At 54.8% G+C, this 16,789-nt stretch overlaps 1 protein-coding gene across 4 annotated transcripts in view; it reads right to left on the minus strand.

Annotated features, from left to right (window-relative positions):
- The window catches only part of SCN5A (sodium voltage-gated channel alpha subunit 5), a 101,206-nt gene that overhangs the window by 50,408 nt on the left and 34,009 nt on the right, over nt 1-16,789 (minus strand). For 2 of the 4 annotated variants that reach the window (XM_070455436.1, XM_070455433.1), the window contains exons 6-12: nt 14,126-14,217; nt 10,790-11,029; nt 9,284-9,347; nt 7,981-8,122; nt 7,289-7,486; nt 6,032-6,211; nt 5,027-5,398 (exon numbers count right to left, since the gene is read on the minus strand). In XM_070455436.1, coding sequence (XP_070311537.1) covers nt 5,027-5,398; nt 6,032-6,211; nt 7,289-7,486; nt 7,981-8,122; nt 9,284-9,347; nt 10,790-11,029; nt 14,126-14,217 — 1,288 coding nt within the window. Of the gene's footprint in view, nt 1-5,026; nt 5,399-6,031; nt 6,212-7,288; nt 7,487-7,980; nt 8,123-9,283; nt 9,348-10,789; nt 11,030-14,125; nt 14,218-14,351; nt 14,444-16,789 lie in introns of all 4 variants that reach the window. The other 2 variants (XM_070455435.1, XM_070455434.1) reach the window with 1 other exon arrangement.

Genomic DNA, 16,789 nt, shown 5'->3' on the forward strand with positions numbered 1-16,789 from the left:
AATAATTATACACGTGCAACCAAAAATATGCATGCAACGCTGCTCACTGCAGCATTGTTCCTAATAACATAAAAACAAAACAACTGATCAATAGGAAGAATATTAAAATCAGCTAGGGATACAATCCAACTCTGGACTCTGACACAGACAATAAGGAGAGCAAGACTGTTTTGCATGCGTGTCCCCACGGGAGCACTTCCAGGACAGTTTGATGAGAAAACAGGAAAAAGATCTGGAAGATAACACACTAAATTGTTAAAGTGGCTATATCCGAGGAATGGGATTGTGTGGGGAGGGCAGGGACTTTGACTTCTGCACTATTAGATTTGTTTTCAACAAGCTTGCACCAATTTTGTAAGTAAAAGGACCAGGCCTGTGAATGGAGATGGTGTGTGTCCTGATGAAAAGAGTGGCAACATCCATCCCTGGGCTTACTCAGAGCCTCCCACAGAAACAAGCAGGGCTCACAAAGCCTTCATGTCAGCATGGCCACACATGGCCACAGTCTGTGAGCCCAAGGCCGGGCTGATGAAGACACTGGGCTGTTCAGCGTGCAAGAGTGAGGCACTATAATCTCTGTGGGTCAGAGGGAAGATGGGCCTAGGCATCGCAGGGTGGGAGGGTCAGGGCCTGGAGTGGGGTAATAAATTGATCTGGGCTCAAGTTAAGGTCAGCTTTTGTGATCTGTGGAATTGTCCTAAAGTGTTGCCTAGGGAGGCAGTAAGCTCCCAGTCATGGAAGTCTTCAAGCAGAGGTGCCTGAGAGGGTTGACGTAGCTGGTGGAACAGTAGTAACCTGGGTCCAGTGCATCCACAAATCTGGCTAGCTTAACTCACAAACATGTCTTAAATTTTCCCAACTTCTCTCCTCTACCATCTGTGATAGTTCGGGTTTTCATTCAGCAGATTTTACTCTGTCCTCTCCCACTGTGACTGAAGCAAAATTCCCTGTCCTGTTGGTGACACATTTGCTTTTGGCCAAGGGAATGCCAGCAGACATGATATGAACAGAAGCTTTAATTGTCCTTGTGCCATTCACCTTGCTCTTGTGTCCTAGTAATCCTCCAGGAAAAGAGCTTCCCCAAGTAGCTGTCATCCTTTTAGCTCAGGACAAACACAAGGGGAGCATCCCTGAGCCTAACCCATAGTATGGAGCCAGGCCATGTGCAGTCTGAGGCACAGCTGCCTGGCCAAGGTCAACCTCGACCAGGCAAACCATGGTCAACCTGCAGAGAAGGGAGCGTGAATTCTCACTTGCTGTTAGCCATTGACTTTGGGGGTAGTTTGTTACACAGCAGTATTGTGGAAATAACTTGACTAACACACTGTTCTAGGCATGCTACCATCATCCCCTTCCCAAAAATACTACAACAGCCTCCTAACTGGCCTCTTCTCTCTCCTCTATTCTCTACACAGCTGAAAAAGATACCTTTAAAAAGTAAATCAGTTCATGATAATCCTTTGAATAACAACTCTCCCCCATCTTATTCGTAGCAAATCCAAACTTCTCTACAGCTTACAAGGCCCTGCACGGTCTAGACCCTAACTGCTCCAACTCATTTTATATTCCGTTCTGTTTCCACCACACCTAGCCCTGCCCAGCCCTCTCATCCCTTAAATATATCAAGCTTATTTTCCTTCAATGCCTTTACACTCTGTTTCCTCTGCCTAAAACACTATTCTTCAACATATCTGTGGCTGGCTCCCTAAAATCTTCTACTGGTCGATTTTAATATTACCTTCACGGAAAGGACTTCCCTGTGTATTCTAACCTATAGCTCCCCATTCCCAGCCCTCCCCCTAGCAACTTTCTATCATATGACCCTTATTGGTCCCTAGAAATAATGATCAGTTTACTCTCTGTCTTCCTGACTATGATGCCAACTCCACGAGGTCAGAGCTCTTGTCTGCCCTGTTCATATCCTTGGTGCCTTAAACACTGGCTGGCACTCAACACACAGGGCTGGTCCTGGGTAGATGTTGGATGGATGGATAAACACTTGGCAGCCGGGGGCCTGGGTTAAATTCTAGCTCTGTCCTTAAGATGACTGTGGGGGTGGGGAAGGGAGGAGGGAGAAGAATCTGTTCAAGGTGCCTCTAACACCCCCTCTGCCTTTGAGGCCAGGCACATATCCAGATAGCAAGCAAAGCAAACCTTCACCCTCTGCTCCCAATGAAAGCCAGCTGTCGGTCGGGTCAGCTCTCTCCCTGTTGACGAAGCACCCACTATGTGCCCGACACTGTGCCTTTTTTTCAGACTAAAACTGGGCAGGAGTGTTACCAGGGGCCCAGCAGAAACAGGGAAGGCCTCCTCAGGGGCCTACAGCCCGCTAATCTCTTTAACTTTTCAAATAACCCCCTTGGCCTGCTAATCCCTTTAAGGTTACAAATGGGCCCCACAGAAGTGAGAATGGGTGAAGTCTTCCTGGTAATGAAGTGTTTGAACTTGGATTCCTCCCGACATGTGCAGTACAATGAGATGATTTTCTCCCTAATGAGATTAGGAAATTCTATTAGCGCTCCAGCTGCTGACCTGATTCCACAAGGCTGAGGCTCCAGGGCTGGACCCATGGCCCTGGAAATCTGTGTTTCTGGGAAGTCGGACACCCCAACCTCCAGGTGATGGCCAGGGGCCTCTCCAGACCCACCCAGAAGCTACGGTCTCCCCCAGTGTGTTCCCAGGACCCTCTCCTTGACTCCCCACTCCAGAGCAGTGTAAGGGCCCCAGGCACTCGGGAGGTGCTCCTGAAGTCTTCACTCCTTCTTGCTCTCTAATAACAATAATAGCTAATAATAATAATTCCTTGAACATGAGGCAAGTACTGGTCTAAGCACCAGACAGGTTTTAACTCTTTAAGTCCTTGCCACAACTTTTTTTTTTTTAATGCTCTATGATTCCATTTATATAACATACAAAAAACAGGCCAAATGAAATTCTGGTGTTAGAAGTTGGGATAATGGTTAACTTTGGGTGGGACGGTGGGAGGAAACTGGGAAGAGGGATGCTGGGGGAGCATCTGAGGTGTTGGCAAAGTTTCTATTTCTTCATCTGGATGGTACATACTCGGCTCACCAAAACCTGCTGATGTGGATATTAACTTTATTTCTATAACAGGTGACAGGGCTTCCCTCATAGCTTAGTCGGTAAAGAATCTGCCTGCAATGCAGGAGAGCTCGGTTTGATTCCTGGGTTGGGAAGATTCCCTGGAGAAGGAAATGGCAACCCACTCCAGTATTATTGCCTGGAGAATCCCATGGCAAGAGGAGCTTGGCAGGCTACAGCCCATGGGGTCGCAAGAGTCGGACACGACTTAGCAACTAAACCATCACCACCAGTAGGTGAGGACACGGAGGCACAGAGAAATTCATTAACCCATGCAAAGTCCCACAGCGGCAGCACCTATCTGAGCTGAAGAGACACAGTCTCTCTCTTCAGCCTGCTCTCACCTTCCTGCTCAGGGTTCCCCGTCTTGTCCTGCTTCCTCAGAAAGTCTGCCCCCCTCCACCTCCTGCCGGCCTCAGGGTCTGAGCCGCATGTTTGCCCTTTTCCTGGGTGGGCTGCTCCGAGGCCTTTGTTGGGGGGCAGCGGTCAGCAAGGGCACTTAGTGACTGCTTGGGCGGTCATCAGCCTGTCATGGGATCAGCTGACTGATCAAAGCTCTGACTAGCCTCTCACTATCTGGCACCTCCCTCCCCGTCACCTTTTTTGACAGTTGCTCCAACACCTCTTCCCTTTACGCTCTGGTTTCCAGCACACTGCCCTCATATGTCCTCCAATACACTAGGCATGCTTCTGCCTCAGGGCCTTGGCACTTGCTGTTCTTTAGGCCTAGAACATGCTTCCCCCAGATGATGCAAAGACAGTATGTTACTATGTCGTTATCACCACATCAACATATGTGTGCATGTCCTGATTACTTTATGCATATTAGCCCTTCATCCTGATGTCAATCCTGAGGTGGGTATTTTATTTATTTTTGGCCAAACCGTGCAGCATGAGGACCTTGGTCCCCCAGCAGGAATCAAACTCATTCCCCCTGTAATGGAAGCCTGGAGTCTTAACCACTGGGCCACCAGGGAAGGCCCTGAGGTGGCTGTTTTAAATCCATTTTACAGACAAGATCTGAGGCAAAGAGATATAAAATACTTGCTCACAGCCATGCAGCTGGTAAGCACTGAGGCGAGATTCAAACCCAGTTTGTCTCCAGAATCTGAGTGCTAACCTGTCTGCTATAATACCCCCTCCACTTGCCTCCTCCCTGCAGTAAGGAGGTTTCCCTTTTTCTTTCCTACTTTTGTTCTACCATAATACTTAGCGTTTGGGCTAGCATTCCCCGACATTTACCGGTTTGTAAAGCGCCGAAGTATTTCAAACTTGATGAGGTTCTTATTGCCGAGAACCTCAGAAATGTTCCCTTGCCACTCTAGCCCTTCTGCAGGCTGTCCAAGATCCACAACCCTGCAGGGCCAGCCCCTGGGGACACACAGGGCCTCCAGAGCACTGGTCCTTGGCCACTAGAGTCTCAGTGCCTTACTAGTTGCTAAATATTTAACTATCATCCCTGTTTATCACCATTATATGCATATATGTTGTTTAGTCACTAAGTAGTGTCCGACTCTTTCGCGACCCCCTGGACTGTAGCCCACCAGGCTCCTCTGTCCATGGGATTGTCCAGGCAAGAATAATGGAGTGGGTTGCCATTTCCTCCTCCAAGGGATCTTCCCGACCCAGGGATCGAACCCAGGTCTCCTGCTTTGGCAGGCAGATTCTTTACCACTGAGCCATCAGGGAAGCCCTGATATGCATGTGTGTGTATATATATATATATATATATATATATATATATTCCCCCCCCTCTTCTTCTTCTTCTTTCTTTGATTTGTGTCTGTCTGGGAAGTCTAGGAAGGAGAGAGCCCAGCACACAGTAGGTGCTCAGTAAATACTTGGCAAGTAGTTTTAGACCTGGCTGTGGCGAGCAGCCTAGGAGATGGGATGTGCCTGGTGCTGCGTGGTGGGGTGGGCTCACCGTGTCCGGGGGGCGCTCCAGCTTCATAGGGTGGAGGAGGTGACTCCCGGGGGAGGTGGCCTCGGGGTCACCTGCCCCCAGCAAGGAGACCACTCCGTTACAGTCCACAGTGCTGTTCCTCTTGCCGTTGAGCACGTGGCCGGGAGTTGAGGTTCCAGGACTGGGCTGTCCCTGGGTGCTAGGCCGCCGCAGGGGCCAAGGCACCAGCAGCGATGTGCGGTGGCTCTCGCTGTCCCCGGCGGTGCTGTTTTCATCGTCGGCAAAATCTGTCTCGGAGCCCAGGTCCCGTCGGCGGAAGGTGAAAATGCTCCCATGGCTGGAGCGCGGCTTCATGGAGGTCCTGCTGAGGCCGTGGGTGATGCTGAAACGATTCTGAAGACACGGAGAGAGGACGTGACTGGGACAGCGTTTCACATGCTCCCGGCCTGTCACTCACAGTATCAGCCCCGGCTCAGCTTGGAGCACTGTGGGCTTCTGTCTGCCACACAGGAACTGAGTGGGCTGAACTAGGGGTGCTCCGAGGAGGGGTGCAGGATTAGAGGGAATCCTGCACTTTCTGGGATCTCTGCTCACTGGGGCTCTGAGATTGACGCTTATATGGGAAAGAAGCAGGCAGAAGGCTCCTGATGGTATAGACAGGCCTGGCCCGAGCAGGACCTCGGCAATCAGCCACGTCCCTTGCTCATCTGGGCATGTCTGTGAGCTCCTACCAACCCACACAATGGGGGTGCCCCCCAGCTCCACTGCTGGGGACTTAGCTGAGGTTGGGGATAAGCTAACACCGAAACCCACCCTATCCCTCTGCCCAGGGCTTCTCCACTCTAAGAGTGGCCATGGGAAACAGGAGGGACTGGGAGGGGGCTCAAGGAATATTTTCCTTGGGGAGCAACCGTGAGGGCTCTGACGGTTAGTATGACGGTGCTCATACTAAGCACCAGGCTTAGTATGATGGCTTTTTGATGCCAGATCCATCCTGAAAGGGGCAGAGTCGCAGCTGGGGGTTACCACTGCTCGGGGACCATCCTCTGAGTCAGACTTGGGGAACTTGTCATCCCCACACTCCTCCGTCCCTGAAGACATTCGTTTTCTTCTCTTGCTCCTTCTCTCGTGGGTGATCACTGGGGCCAATGGGGACATCTCCAAGGAGCTGCGGGACACGGTGTCCACACCCCTGATGGCGAGGGCCTAAAAAATGGTGGAAGAAGGGATGTCATGGTCATGGAGACAGGGTGCAGACTCAGGCCAAGGTCAGCCAGGCAACTATCAGCACCTTGGTTTTCCCCAACAGTAAGTGGACTTGCCCACTCACCCCAAAAGGAGGGCATTATGGAGAGGTGTGCACAGACAGACCCAGAATATTTTGAGAAAGATCCAGATCCAGGGAGGAGGAAAGTAGTGGCTAAAGTGGACCGCTCATGAAAGAGTAGAGTGTTGGGTAGGTGCAACTGGGGGTGTTGATGAGCAGAAGTGACAGGACTAGAGGGCAGGGGATCGTCTAGAAGCTTTGGCTGGCCAAAATGGGTGCTGGAGGAGGTGGCGTAGGGCAGTGAGAAGGAAGTGGATGTCCTTGGCCTGGCTTCTAAAAGGTGTGTTCTGCAGTTAGCTACCAGGACCCGTGTGTGGGACTGTGGGGATAGCCACGGCAGCACTGCCAGTCTTTGCTTGCTGAGCCTGAGCCTTTGACCTGGGGTCTCCCTATCCCAACAGAAGGTATCCCTTGACCAGGATAAACTATGTCTATGGACACAAGATTCTCTTTTACCCAGCATGCACTGGGCTCACAGTGACTACTTTTAGCCAGGAGCCACCACCTTTATCCACCTGGCACCACCATCACCCGGAAGATACCATGGTCATAGGGAAGAGCTTTCCCCCAGCAGGCACCATCCTCATAAGGCCCACCTTTACTCAGCAGGCACCACACTTACACCCACCTCAGGAACAAGATCTGTCTTCACTCAGCGGCCAACGAATTTTTATTCAGCAGATGACAATACATTTACAGGAAATATCTATACCCACCAGACACTTGCTTTATCCAGCAGGTACCAGCTTTACCCAGCATGCATCACTTACAGCCACCAGCTGTACCCAACATGCATCATACCTCCAGACACTGGTTTTACACAGCAGGTACCAGCTTTGCCCAACATGCATCACACCCCCAGATACCAGTATGACCCAGCAGGTATCACACTTGTAGGCACCCATGGTCAGGTGAAGGCTTGTTCTGGAGGTTCCTTGGCTGCACTGCTCACTCACCTCCTGCTCTTTCTTGAGCAACTCCATGGCTTCCTGGAATCGCTTTTCCTTCTCCTCTGTCTCCGCGATGGTGGCTTGGTTTTGCTCCTCGTAGGCCATGGCGACCACAGCCAGGATCAAGTTCACCAAGTAGAAGGAGCCCAGGAAGATGACCAGCATGAAGAAGATCATGTAGATCTTCCCTGCAGACCTCAGGGTCTGGAGGAGCAAGGGGGCAGAGGTCATCTTCACTGGGGCTCCTTCTGGGTCACGCATGGTCGTAGATTCCACGCTGCCCAGCCTGGCTGTGCCAGGGGTTCAAATGGCCACAGCGTGGGGCGGCAGCAGAACATGTCCCGCCTATAGACAGAAGCATCTTAACCTACAGAAGAGAGGGACCTACATGCACAGAGGGTGCCTCACTCACGGGAGGAGGCAGAATCCTCCAGTTGACAGGAAAGTGTTGTATCACATAGGGTGAACTAGGGTCCCACTCACAGAGCAGAGTGTCTTATACAGAGGGCTGGGTCCTTGGTCACCAACAAAAGGACAGTTTCTTTGCTTGCTGGGCCCCTGCCCCTCAGAGCCTCTGTGCCCACTCTGCTCTGGCCAGTGGGGAGGCTGCTGGGGCCGCCCGTAGCTGGTCACCTGTGCAGCCTGGGCCCTGGCTCTGGGCTCTCAGCCCCTCCCGGTGGCCTTGCGCACCCACGTACCTGCTGGTAGAGGCGCTCCCAGCAGTCTTGCGTCATCAGTCGGAAGAGGGCGAGGAAGGCCCAGGCGAAGGAGTCGAAGCTGGTGTAGCCGTGGTCAGGGTTCTCGCCTGCCTTCAGGCACCTGTAGCCCTCGGGACATGTCCTGTGGCCAGACACACCGACTCTGTTCCACGCTGGGAGGGGGCCTCTGTCCCCGAGACTCTAGCCCCACACAGCGGGGTCCTGCCATCCTGATTTTTCATGCTGTGCCTCCCACCCAGGACACTGTCTTCCCCTTTCCCCTTCATCTGTCTGCCGTGAGGCCTAAATCCAGCTCCCTCTGTCCACACAACAAGCCATCCCAGCTTGTGTCTGCATTGCCTCTCCCCTCCCAGGGGAAGTGTCAAGGGCCTGGCTCAGGTTTCTTCCCTGCCTGCCTACCCCAGGGGAGCTGGGCATAGGGCAGACACAGTGGGGGAGCACTGAGGCTGAATAGAAGAGACCTGGGCAAAGGCCAGACCATGGGGTTGTGGGATGATTCTGCAAGGGACAGTCTGGGGGCTGGCCATGTCTGGGGGGGACAGTCTCTCTCCCAAAAGGGAGCACTGGGCTGGAGCCATGAGTGGAGTGTGAGACAGAGGATGGGGACAAGGGAAACTTGGCAAGTAGGAGGATGCAACCAAGGGGCCTCTGCGCCTTGCTAATGTGCTAAATTAAGAAAAGAAGACTTTCTCTTTGGCAACAGGAAGGGCTCCGGAACTTCATATTCAGACATGCAGGCCTGCTGCCCCGCAGAGCACCTCCCCTCGGGGAGCCTGTGTGACCCTGTGGAACAGGTACCCTGACCCAGGTGCGGTGTGCACAGGGCCCTGGAAGATGCACATGGCGACTGGGCATCTCTGGGAGCTGCACCCTGCTTGCCCTGGAGGAGAGTCTAGGCTGCCAGGGGAGGCCATACTTACTCTTAACCTGATGGACAGTTCAAGACAGAGAAAGTGAAGACCAGAAGGGGAGGGTGCCACCCTGGGGGGCTTTGGGAAGGGAATGGAGCCAGGGTTGGACTGGTGGGGGGCCCTGCAGTGCTTCCTGGGTCCTCTCTTCAGCATTCTGTCTGCCTTCCCTGCAGAGGTGAGCCCCCTTCTCTTTCTTCCCCTCTCCCAGCTGTATCCCTGTGGGTGGGGGGGGGCATCTTCCAGAGACCCGGCAGGGAAGAGAGCCAGGGAAAGGTCTTGCTGTCCGTGGCATCAAGGGCGTAAACAGAAAGCACTGGAAGGAGATCCCCCTGGCTGGGTGAGGCGGCCCTGGGGGGGGGGGTGGTACATACCCAGCGTCGGAGCTGTTCCCACAGAGTAACACGTCAGAGGTGCCGTTCTTGAGTAGGTAATTTTCTGGAAGAGAAGCATCTGATAATGAGGGGCATGTGGGGCCCAGACTCCTGGGGTTTCCAACCTACATCCTGGCCGTGGGGAGGGGTAAGAGGCACCGCTGGGTGTCTTCCGTCTGCTTCTCTGCCCCGGCCCTGACCTCTGCCCTCTGCCTGGCCAGGTCTGAGAAGCTGGCCGCTTCTCTGGCCTTCCGCTTGCCCCTCCTCAGACAGTCAGCTGTCAGCGTCCCCAGCGGACTCAGGAAGTCCCCACAGGGAACTTCTACACCTGCCCCAGCCACTCAGGGGACCAACCTCGGCCATGAGGGGCCGCGGGCTAGGAGGCAGGGGTCTGCTCAGACAGGGCTAGGGTTGGACCAGGTGAGACACGGGGTACCAATCGTGTCGCCTCCATCTGTGGCCATCTATCAGTCCCCCTCCCGCCCCACTACCTGCCTCAGTCTTGGGCAGCAGTTTTCCAAGACCAGCAGCATCAAGCACCAACTGGGAGCTGGTTAGAAAGGCAACTTCCCAGAGACACTGACTCAGAAACCCGGGAGGTGGGGCCCAGCAGTCTGTGTTTCCCGGAATCTTCCAGGTGACTCTTGCAAGCATGAAAGTTTTAGAACTGCTGCTACATGGCCACAGCTGAATCACAAGCAGATTCACTCACAGAGTTTCCATCTATTTCATTTTTCCAAAGTGGACTGCTGGTGTAGGTTAGAGGCCTTGACTTCAGAATGGCTGTCGGGGCCCTTGTCGACTAGCATGTGGCCTCGTACCAGCATCTACCATCAACCTTAGGTCCAGACTGATGGCTCTAGACAAGGAGGGTGCTGGCCATCAGCCTGGAGGATGGAAGTGTAACCCACAGGGCAGTGAAAGAACCTGAGGGGCCTGCATGGCTTTGCACCATCACAGAACTTGTCCTGGGCTGCATGCGGATGGAACTAACACCCTGACAAGGATCACTGATGTCAAGTTACAAAGCCCAGGCCAAGCAGATGGGGTCTCCACTCCGAAGCCTCAAAAACTGTCCCAGCTCTGTCCCCCGACCCATTCCCAAGGGAAACCCCTCCCCCTGGAAACCAGCAAGTAGGCTGGTTTCTTCATCATTCCTGACCCTGCAAACATTGTAACTGCTGTTCTCCTATCTACCTCTCCATCCTCCTGTCCTTCAAGGGTCATCTCCCCGTACAGCCTGAGAACTCAGCCTGAGAACTCAGCCTGAGAACTCAGTGCTAAGACTGCACCTCTCCTGTCCTCTCTCCCGGAGCCCCAGCGGGCAGGGGCCGGTATCCCCGACACCCAGACACCCAGCCAGTGTCTCTGGTGGGGCGGTGCAGGTAGGGCTTGGATGTCCCAGGAAGGAGGCTTCTGTGGGAGATGCCTGGCCCTGGGTGGGAGATGCCCAGTCCTGGTGGGGATGTCAGAACCCTGCCAGGGGCCACAGGGCCAAGTTGGCACCTGGGTTGTTGAGGTAGAGGTCCAGCGATTCCCAGATCAGGCCGCCGGCCTCCACGGAGCCATTGGTGCTGTTGGTGCCGTTGAGCATTGTGAAGTTGCGAACGCACTTGTGCCTCAGGTTGCCCATGAAGAGCTGCAGGCCGATGAGGGCAAAGACGCTGAGGCAGAAGACCGTGAGGACCATCACGTCGGCCAGCTTCTTCACAGACTGGATCAGGGCCCCCACGATGGTCTTCAGGCCTGGGGGAGGTGAGGCGGAGCGCAGGGTCACCCACCGCAACACGTCCCCTGCTCCAGTGAGCAGGGGCCGGGCCTGAGGGGTGCTGGACTGGGCGGGTGATCATGAGCTGGGGGCAGGGGAGGGTGGCCTCTCTTGGGTTTTTCAGACCAAAGCTCCCCCTTTTCTCTGCTGCCGAGATTCTGTCCTGATCCCCTGCAGCGGGAGTCCAGCCTGGAGTGCCTCTGTGTATTTTCAGAGGGGCCTCATTCTCTTTGCTCTCCCGCAGCCAAATACCTGATATAAGTCTCTAAAGTGCTGTTTCCTTGAGGGAGAAAACACTCAAAGCTTGTCCCTCTCTCACTGGTCCCTTTAAATGCAGCCCCTGGGAAGGAGACAGAGGGCCAGGCCCATTCCAGAGCAATGGAGAGCCTTGGCCTTGATCCTGAGATGGGAAGAGACATAGCCATTCTCAGCAGGGGAATGTGTATGCCAGGGAGGTGTGTGTGGGGGCGTGCAGGATCCGGCAAGGCCGTGGTGGGTGATGTCCCAAGGAGCCTGTTCTGCCTCAGGGCACACCTTTTGGGAAAGGCTCAGGGGCACCTATTTTGCATTTTCCTCCTCTGCCCCGCGCCCTGGGGACTTGTCGCCGTCCATCCTGCGCCCAGAGCTGAGAGGCCGTGATGTGTTAGTTGCACGGCCCAGTTCCCTGCAGAAGCCAACACCACACAGAACAGCACGTGTAGACACCTCTGGTGTGACACTTGGCTGCGGTCCTGTGACAAGTTCACAAGTTCGAGCAGAGCATAGGGAACGAGGGGGCTTCTCTGCCAGCAGCGGGGACTCACCCCCCCACCCCTCCTCCCAGCCCTCCTCCCCCCCGCAGAGCGGCCAGATCTCAGATTAAGCCCCATCCATCCATCGTCCAGCCGGTTAATGTGTTAGGAGCACCCGCGTGGCAGTGCCCATGACTCAGAGACAAGGGGGCAGCGCTGGGCAAACACGGGAGAGGGGAGAGGAAGCCCTCCCCATAGCGCCAGCAACGCTGCTGCCCGCCCGGGGCTCGGAGGCACTCAGCGTCCTCTCTGAAATCGTCCTGGCAGATGTTGGCAACTGCCTGGGCAGTGAGAGCACCTCGCAGGGCTCTGGGCCCGGAGAGGTGGTGGGGATGGGATTCACGAGCCCTCTAGTCCAGGACTATGCTTCACCTCTAACGGAGCTTCTGGGACCCTGGGGCAGCCATCTGGTTCTCCTCACCATGCACACTGAAAGAGGCATGGGGAAGGGGGCAAAGTGAGGGGCAGTGGGCAGCAGCTCACATTTCCAAACTGGACTCTGCCTCCACAGCATCTTTGGCCTAAGGCACTCAGTTCAAGGCTCTGAACACCTCCTAGTCTATGGTGATAGTGTTCTTGGGAACAATCAGTTGGTGACCCATCCCTTTAACCATTTATCAGATTGATGACAGAGTCTGCTCCTGGCCAGGAGGATTCCAACCAGGGAGAGGGGTTCTCTCTGAAAAGACCCAGGAAGGGATGGGTCCTGGCGGATCAAATGGGAAAGTCTCCCTCCACTGGAAACCAACCATTTTGATTCCTTCCCATTTTAAAGGAAAGGAGACTGAGGTCTGGAGAGAGCCACGGCTATTAAGCCTCAGCGCAGGGGACACCTCCTCCAGGGAGACTTCTGTAATGCTGACCACAGCATTTTCCTGATGCTCACTTTCAGGAGCTGCTGTCTGGCAGCTTTGAAGAGACCCAGTGGGGCTGGGTTGGGAATGACGGGCTCCCTCTCCTTTAACCCCAGACAGAGAAACCGTTTCTTGTTAGCCTTTTTTTAATAAAACAAACTGGCACATGCCTTTTCTTAATGGCTCTGGTCAGTGTGCATGCCTACCTTTGCCGGGTGTGTGCTGTGAGGTCCCCGGGGCCCTAGAGGACAGACCCTGAGGTATCTGAGGATGTGTGTGTACCAAGGCCGATGACACCTGTTACGACTGTGGGCTGGGGAGGCTTCATGGGAACTGGAGCATCCTGTCTCACTCACTGTGACCTCTTAGCAGGCCTGGGCCACTTGTGGGGAGTGTGGTGGCAAGTGGCTCCTGTGCTCAGCACATGGTGGGATCAGAGCCAGAAAGGAGCATTCTGAGGCTCAGGGTGAAGTCAGCATGAATGGGGGCTCCCCTTAAATGATAAATGAGCCCCACCAGGGGAGGCTGAACTCAGAGCAGGGCCCCTGGCTCCCTGGAGGCAGCAATAGCCAAAAGCAGGCGGAGGGCCCAGGACACATCCACTTTCCACATCAGGAGTGGATACCACCATCTGGTTCTGCCATCTCTCCAGACTGGTGGCGTACAACCCGTTTCCAGCTGCCTGCTCAAAAGAAGTGCCTGCTCCGGTTCTGAGTGTGGATGTGCCGGGAGGGGCCTCTGGGCTCTGACATCGCCAGAAGTCTTAGAGAACTTTCCTAGACGGATGGGGTCAACTGGCTTTCTAGAGAGGCCACTTGGGCCTCGGCAGGTTTCCCGGGGACAATTGCCAACATGTTGTCAAGGAGAATTTCTTCCCGAGGCTACCGTGCACGGTTTGCTAAACGTCTACCGCACATGCAGCGAGGGCTGTTAGACGCCAAGGCCCGGCGACGCCTGTCCACAGAGTACACTCTGCATCGCAGAATGGGGCGGGAGTGCCAGGTGCGCGTGCAGCACCCGAGGGGGTGGTCTCCCTACAAACAGCTCTTTCAGTTTTCTGATTGCAGGATGATGCTTCGAGGGGAAGCCACACACACATAAGCTTTCACCTCTTCCGACAGTTGAGTTCAGTTTGGGAAGGCAATCACTGTCCTGGGAAGAATTTGGGCCAACCCAGGCCCTTCCACGGTGTCCTCTGGGCCCCCGGGGGTCTGTGGTGGTGGGCTTTGCCGGGGTGGGTCTGGAGCCCCTTTGACGCCCGAGGGGACAACCGTGTCTACTGCCAATAGCCCCCACATCTGAGCTCTGGGAAAGGTACTCTGGGGACAGGCACATTCGGGGGGACCTTTCCAAGGGTTGCCTTGGCCCCCAGGTGGCTGGAAAGGCCCAAGCGTATCCCTCCAGCCTTGGCGTTTAACCTGATTTTCACCTGAAATGACTGATATAGTTTTCAGGGCCCGGAGGACTCGGAAGGTACGTAAAGCTGAGACATTGCCCAGGTCCACAAATTCAGTGGTGTATCTGTAACAGGGGAAATTCACACACAAAACAGTGACAACACACCAGGAGGACACACGGTCAGAGGAGGGGGGTGGGGGAAACAGAGAGAGAGTCACTTGTAGCTGAGATCTGGGAGGCAAACCTGAGCATCTTACCTGGGATAACTGAAATAGTTTTTAGAGCTCTCAGGACTCTGAAAGTTCGAAGAGCCGACAAATTGCCTAGTTTTATATTTTCTGATACATACCTGCAGAATCAAACCACAGTTATTGGGAATTACAAAGTGGCACCTCAGCCCACCCTCCCCGACCAGCCCTCTCTCTTCTCCCGCTCCCACGGGAAGGGCTGGGCATGACCCGCGGCCTCCCCCAGGTCTTATTCCTGCTTTCATCCCTCCTGCCATGGGGACCTCGGCGAGGATGCCTTAAGAGAGTCCACAGAGCAAGCTCCCAGGCAGCTCTCTTGGTGATGGTCCCGTGAACAACCGGTGCTAAGAGGTGGCTATCCTGCCACATGCTCCACGCCACTGGAGACTGTGACTCACGGCCACATGGTGGGGTCTGGGGCTGGGGACATGGCCAAGAGGGAAACTCCATTTTCCAGGGGGAAAGTGATAAAGGAAGCAAGCGGGTGTCTGGTCCTAGCTGTGCTCTGCATTTTCTGCAGTGTCGCGGGCTCATGCCTTGAAGCTCTGACCTGTGGGACTCAGAAGCCCCAGAGACCACTGTGGAGGCATGGCTGGGTGTCTGAAGGCAGCCTGCTTGCTCCTTCCAACCACAAATCTCTGCGCAAGGGCTGATTCAGGAGTCCCTGAAGTCAGAAGGTGGCGGTGACCTGAGAACTCAGAGGGAGAAGACTTCCCAAGAAGATGCTTTGGAAGGTGAGACGGGAGGTTGCCCAGACAGTGAGCTCTTTGACCACAGGCAATGACCAACACAAGAAGAGGAAAAAAGCAGGTGTGGAGTCCTAGGCATGTGCCAACCCCTCTCCCATGAGTGCACCTCTGTCTTGGTGTCCCCTTATGATGGGTCTCCATGGGAGGAATCGCCTTGGGAAGTGAGCAGCCCTCCTGGGGATGTGTCCTGCTCGGGCCTGAGTGGTGCTTAGCTGGGCTGAGTGGCCATGGGCACAACTTGGACAACAGATTCCATAGGCCCAGAAGGAAGCTGTTGATTCTGGGGAGCTGGGCCCACCTAAGGAGAACACAAGGACACGCGTGGATGGGTCCCATGACCAGGATGTCTGAGCATGGATGGACAGTGTGTGCCCAGGGCCGTTGGGAGAGTGGCAAGTGACTGGTGATATTTAATCAAAGGTTTCACATCCAGGGTGTCTGACATTTAACCGAAGGTGTCTGATGTTTGACAAAGAACAGCGGACTCTGGATGGCTCATGTGTAACCAACTGTGTTCGACCCGGTGTCTGAGTGATGTCAGCCCAGGCACACTGGGTGAGTGTCGAGGGTGGGTTGACAGGGCTGATGGACTCACTCTGCCAGTCATTGTGGCCCTCCAGGCCCTTCCACTCTGCTTAGAGCTTCTGAATCTGCCTTCAAGCTCTGCGGGTCTTCAGGGAGGGACCTGGCAGGCTGCACCAAGGGACTCGGCGACCTGAGGTTGGTTGGGTCCAGCCTGGTCCAGCGCTGACACCAGCTTCCTGTCCGTCCACTCGTGGGGCTCCTCCATCCTCATGGGGCACTGTGGACCAAGCCTGCTCCCTCCTCACTCTCCATATCCCTTCAGGGATGGGAAGTCAGCAGACTCATTCTCAGCAGAGCTTTCCTTCTGTCTACACCAGGTCCTTTCTATGGTGTGGTCCATTTCTTCCATTTCTCCCACTGGACTCACAGCAGCCTGCAAATCTTTCTTGGGTACAACAGTCAGACACAGCCTTGGCTTCCGATGGGAGGTAAACATCACCTCATCTGTTGATTTGGTTGAAGCTCCCTCTCAACTTTGGATGGCTAGTCCACTTTCTGTGAGGGCTCTGACCCTTAGGCCTCTGAGGGTCCCACATTCTCCTCTCAGGCTTGGACCCTGTCCTGACATGATGTGGCCATGGGACTGTCAGGAGGAGCCTGGACGATTGCCAATGTCGCTGTTACATGGAAGCCATGGTTCTAGCCTGCAGGAGGCTCTGGGTCCATTTTCTGTGGCTACTCCAGTGGGTGTGCCCCAGAACAGTTTTCTTGCTGAGGACACTGGCGTCAAGGCTGTGTCTCCCGGGTATAGGGAATGGGCAGAGAGCTGTGCCAGAGAGGGATCCAACTACTTCAGTCTCTTGTCCCTTCCAGACCCTGCCTGTCCCCTCGGGTCTCCAGGGAAGCCCTGCTCATCTCCTGCTTGGATTTAGCCAGTCTGTGCCCATCCCAGCGTAGACCCTGCCTCCCCCATCCCCTCAGGGTCCCTAACACCAACAGTATCCCTCCAGTCAACACCTGCTGGGCACAGGGAAGCCAAGACCCCAAGGGGTATGCTCCCCATAGCCTTCAAGGCCAGTGGCGTGGCTGAGAACGGGCAGGGCCAGCGGTCAAAATACTGAGGAGGAAGAAGCCTGGAAGGTGGGGTGCAGGACAGGCTGAGGGCAAGGTATG

Source organism: Odocoileus virginianus, chromosome 26 (assembly GCF_023699985.2).
Source record: "Odocoileus virginianus isolate 20LAN1187 ecotype Illinois chromosome 26, Ovbor_1.2, whole genome shotgun sequence".
In the NCBI taxonomy this organism is placed as follows: Eukaryota; Metazoa; Chordata; class Mammalia; order Artiodactyla; family Cervidae; genus Odocoileus; species Odocoileus virginianus.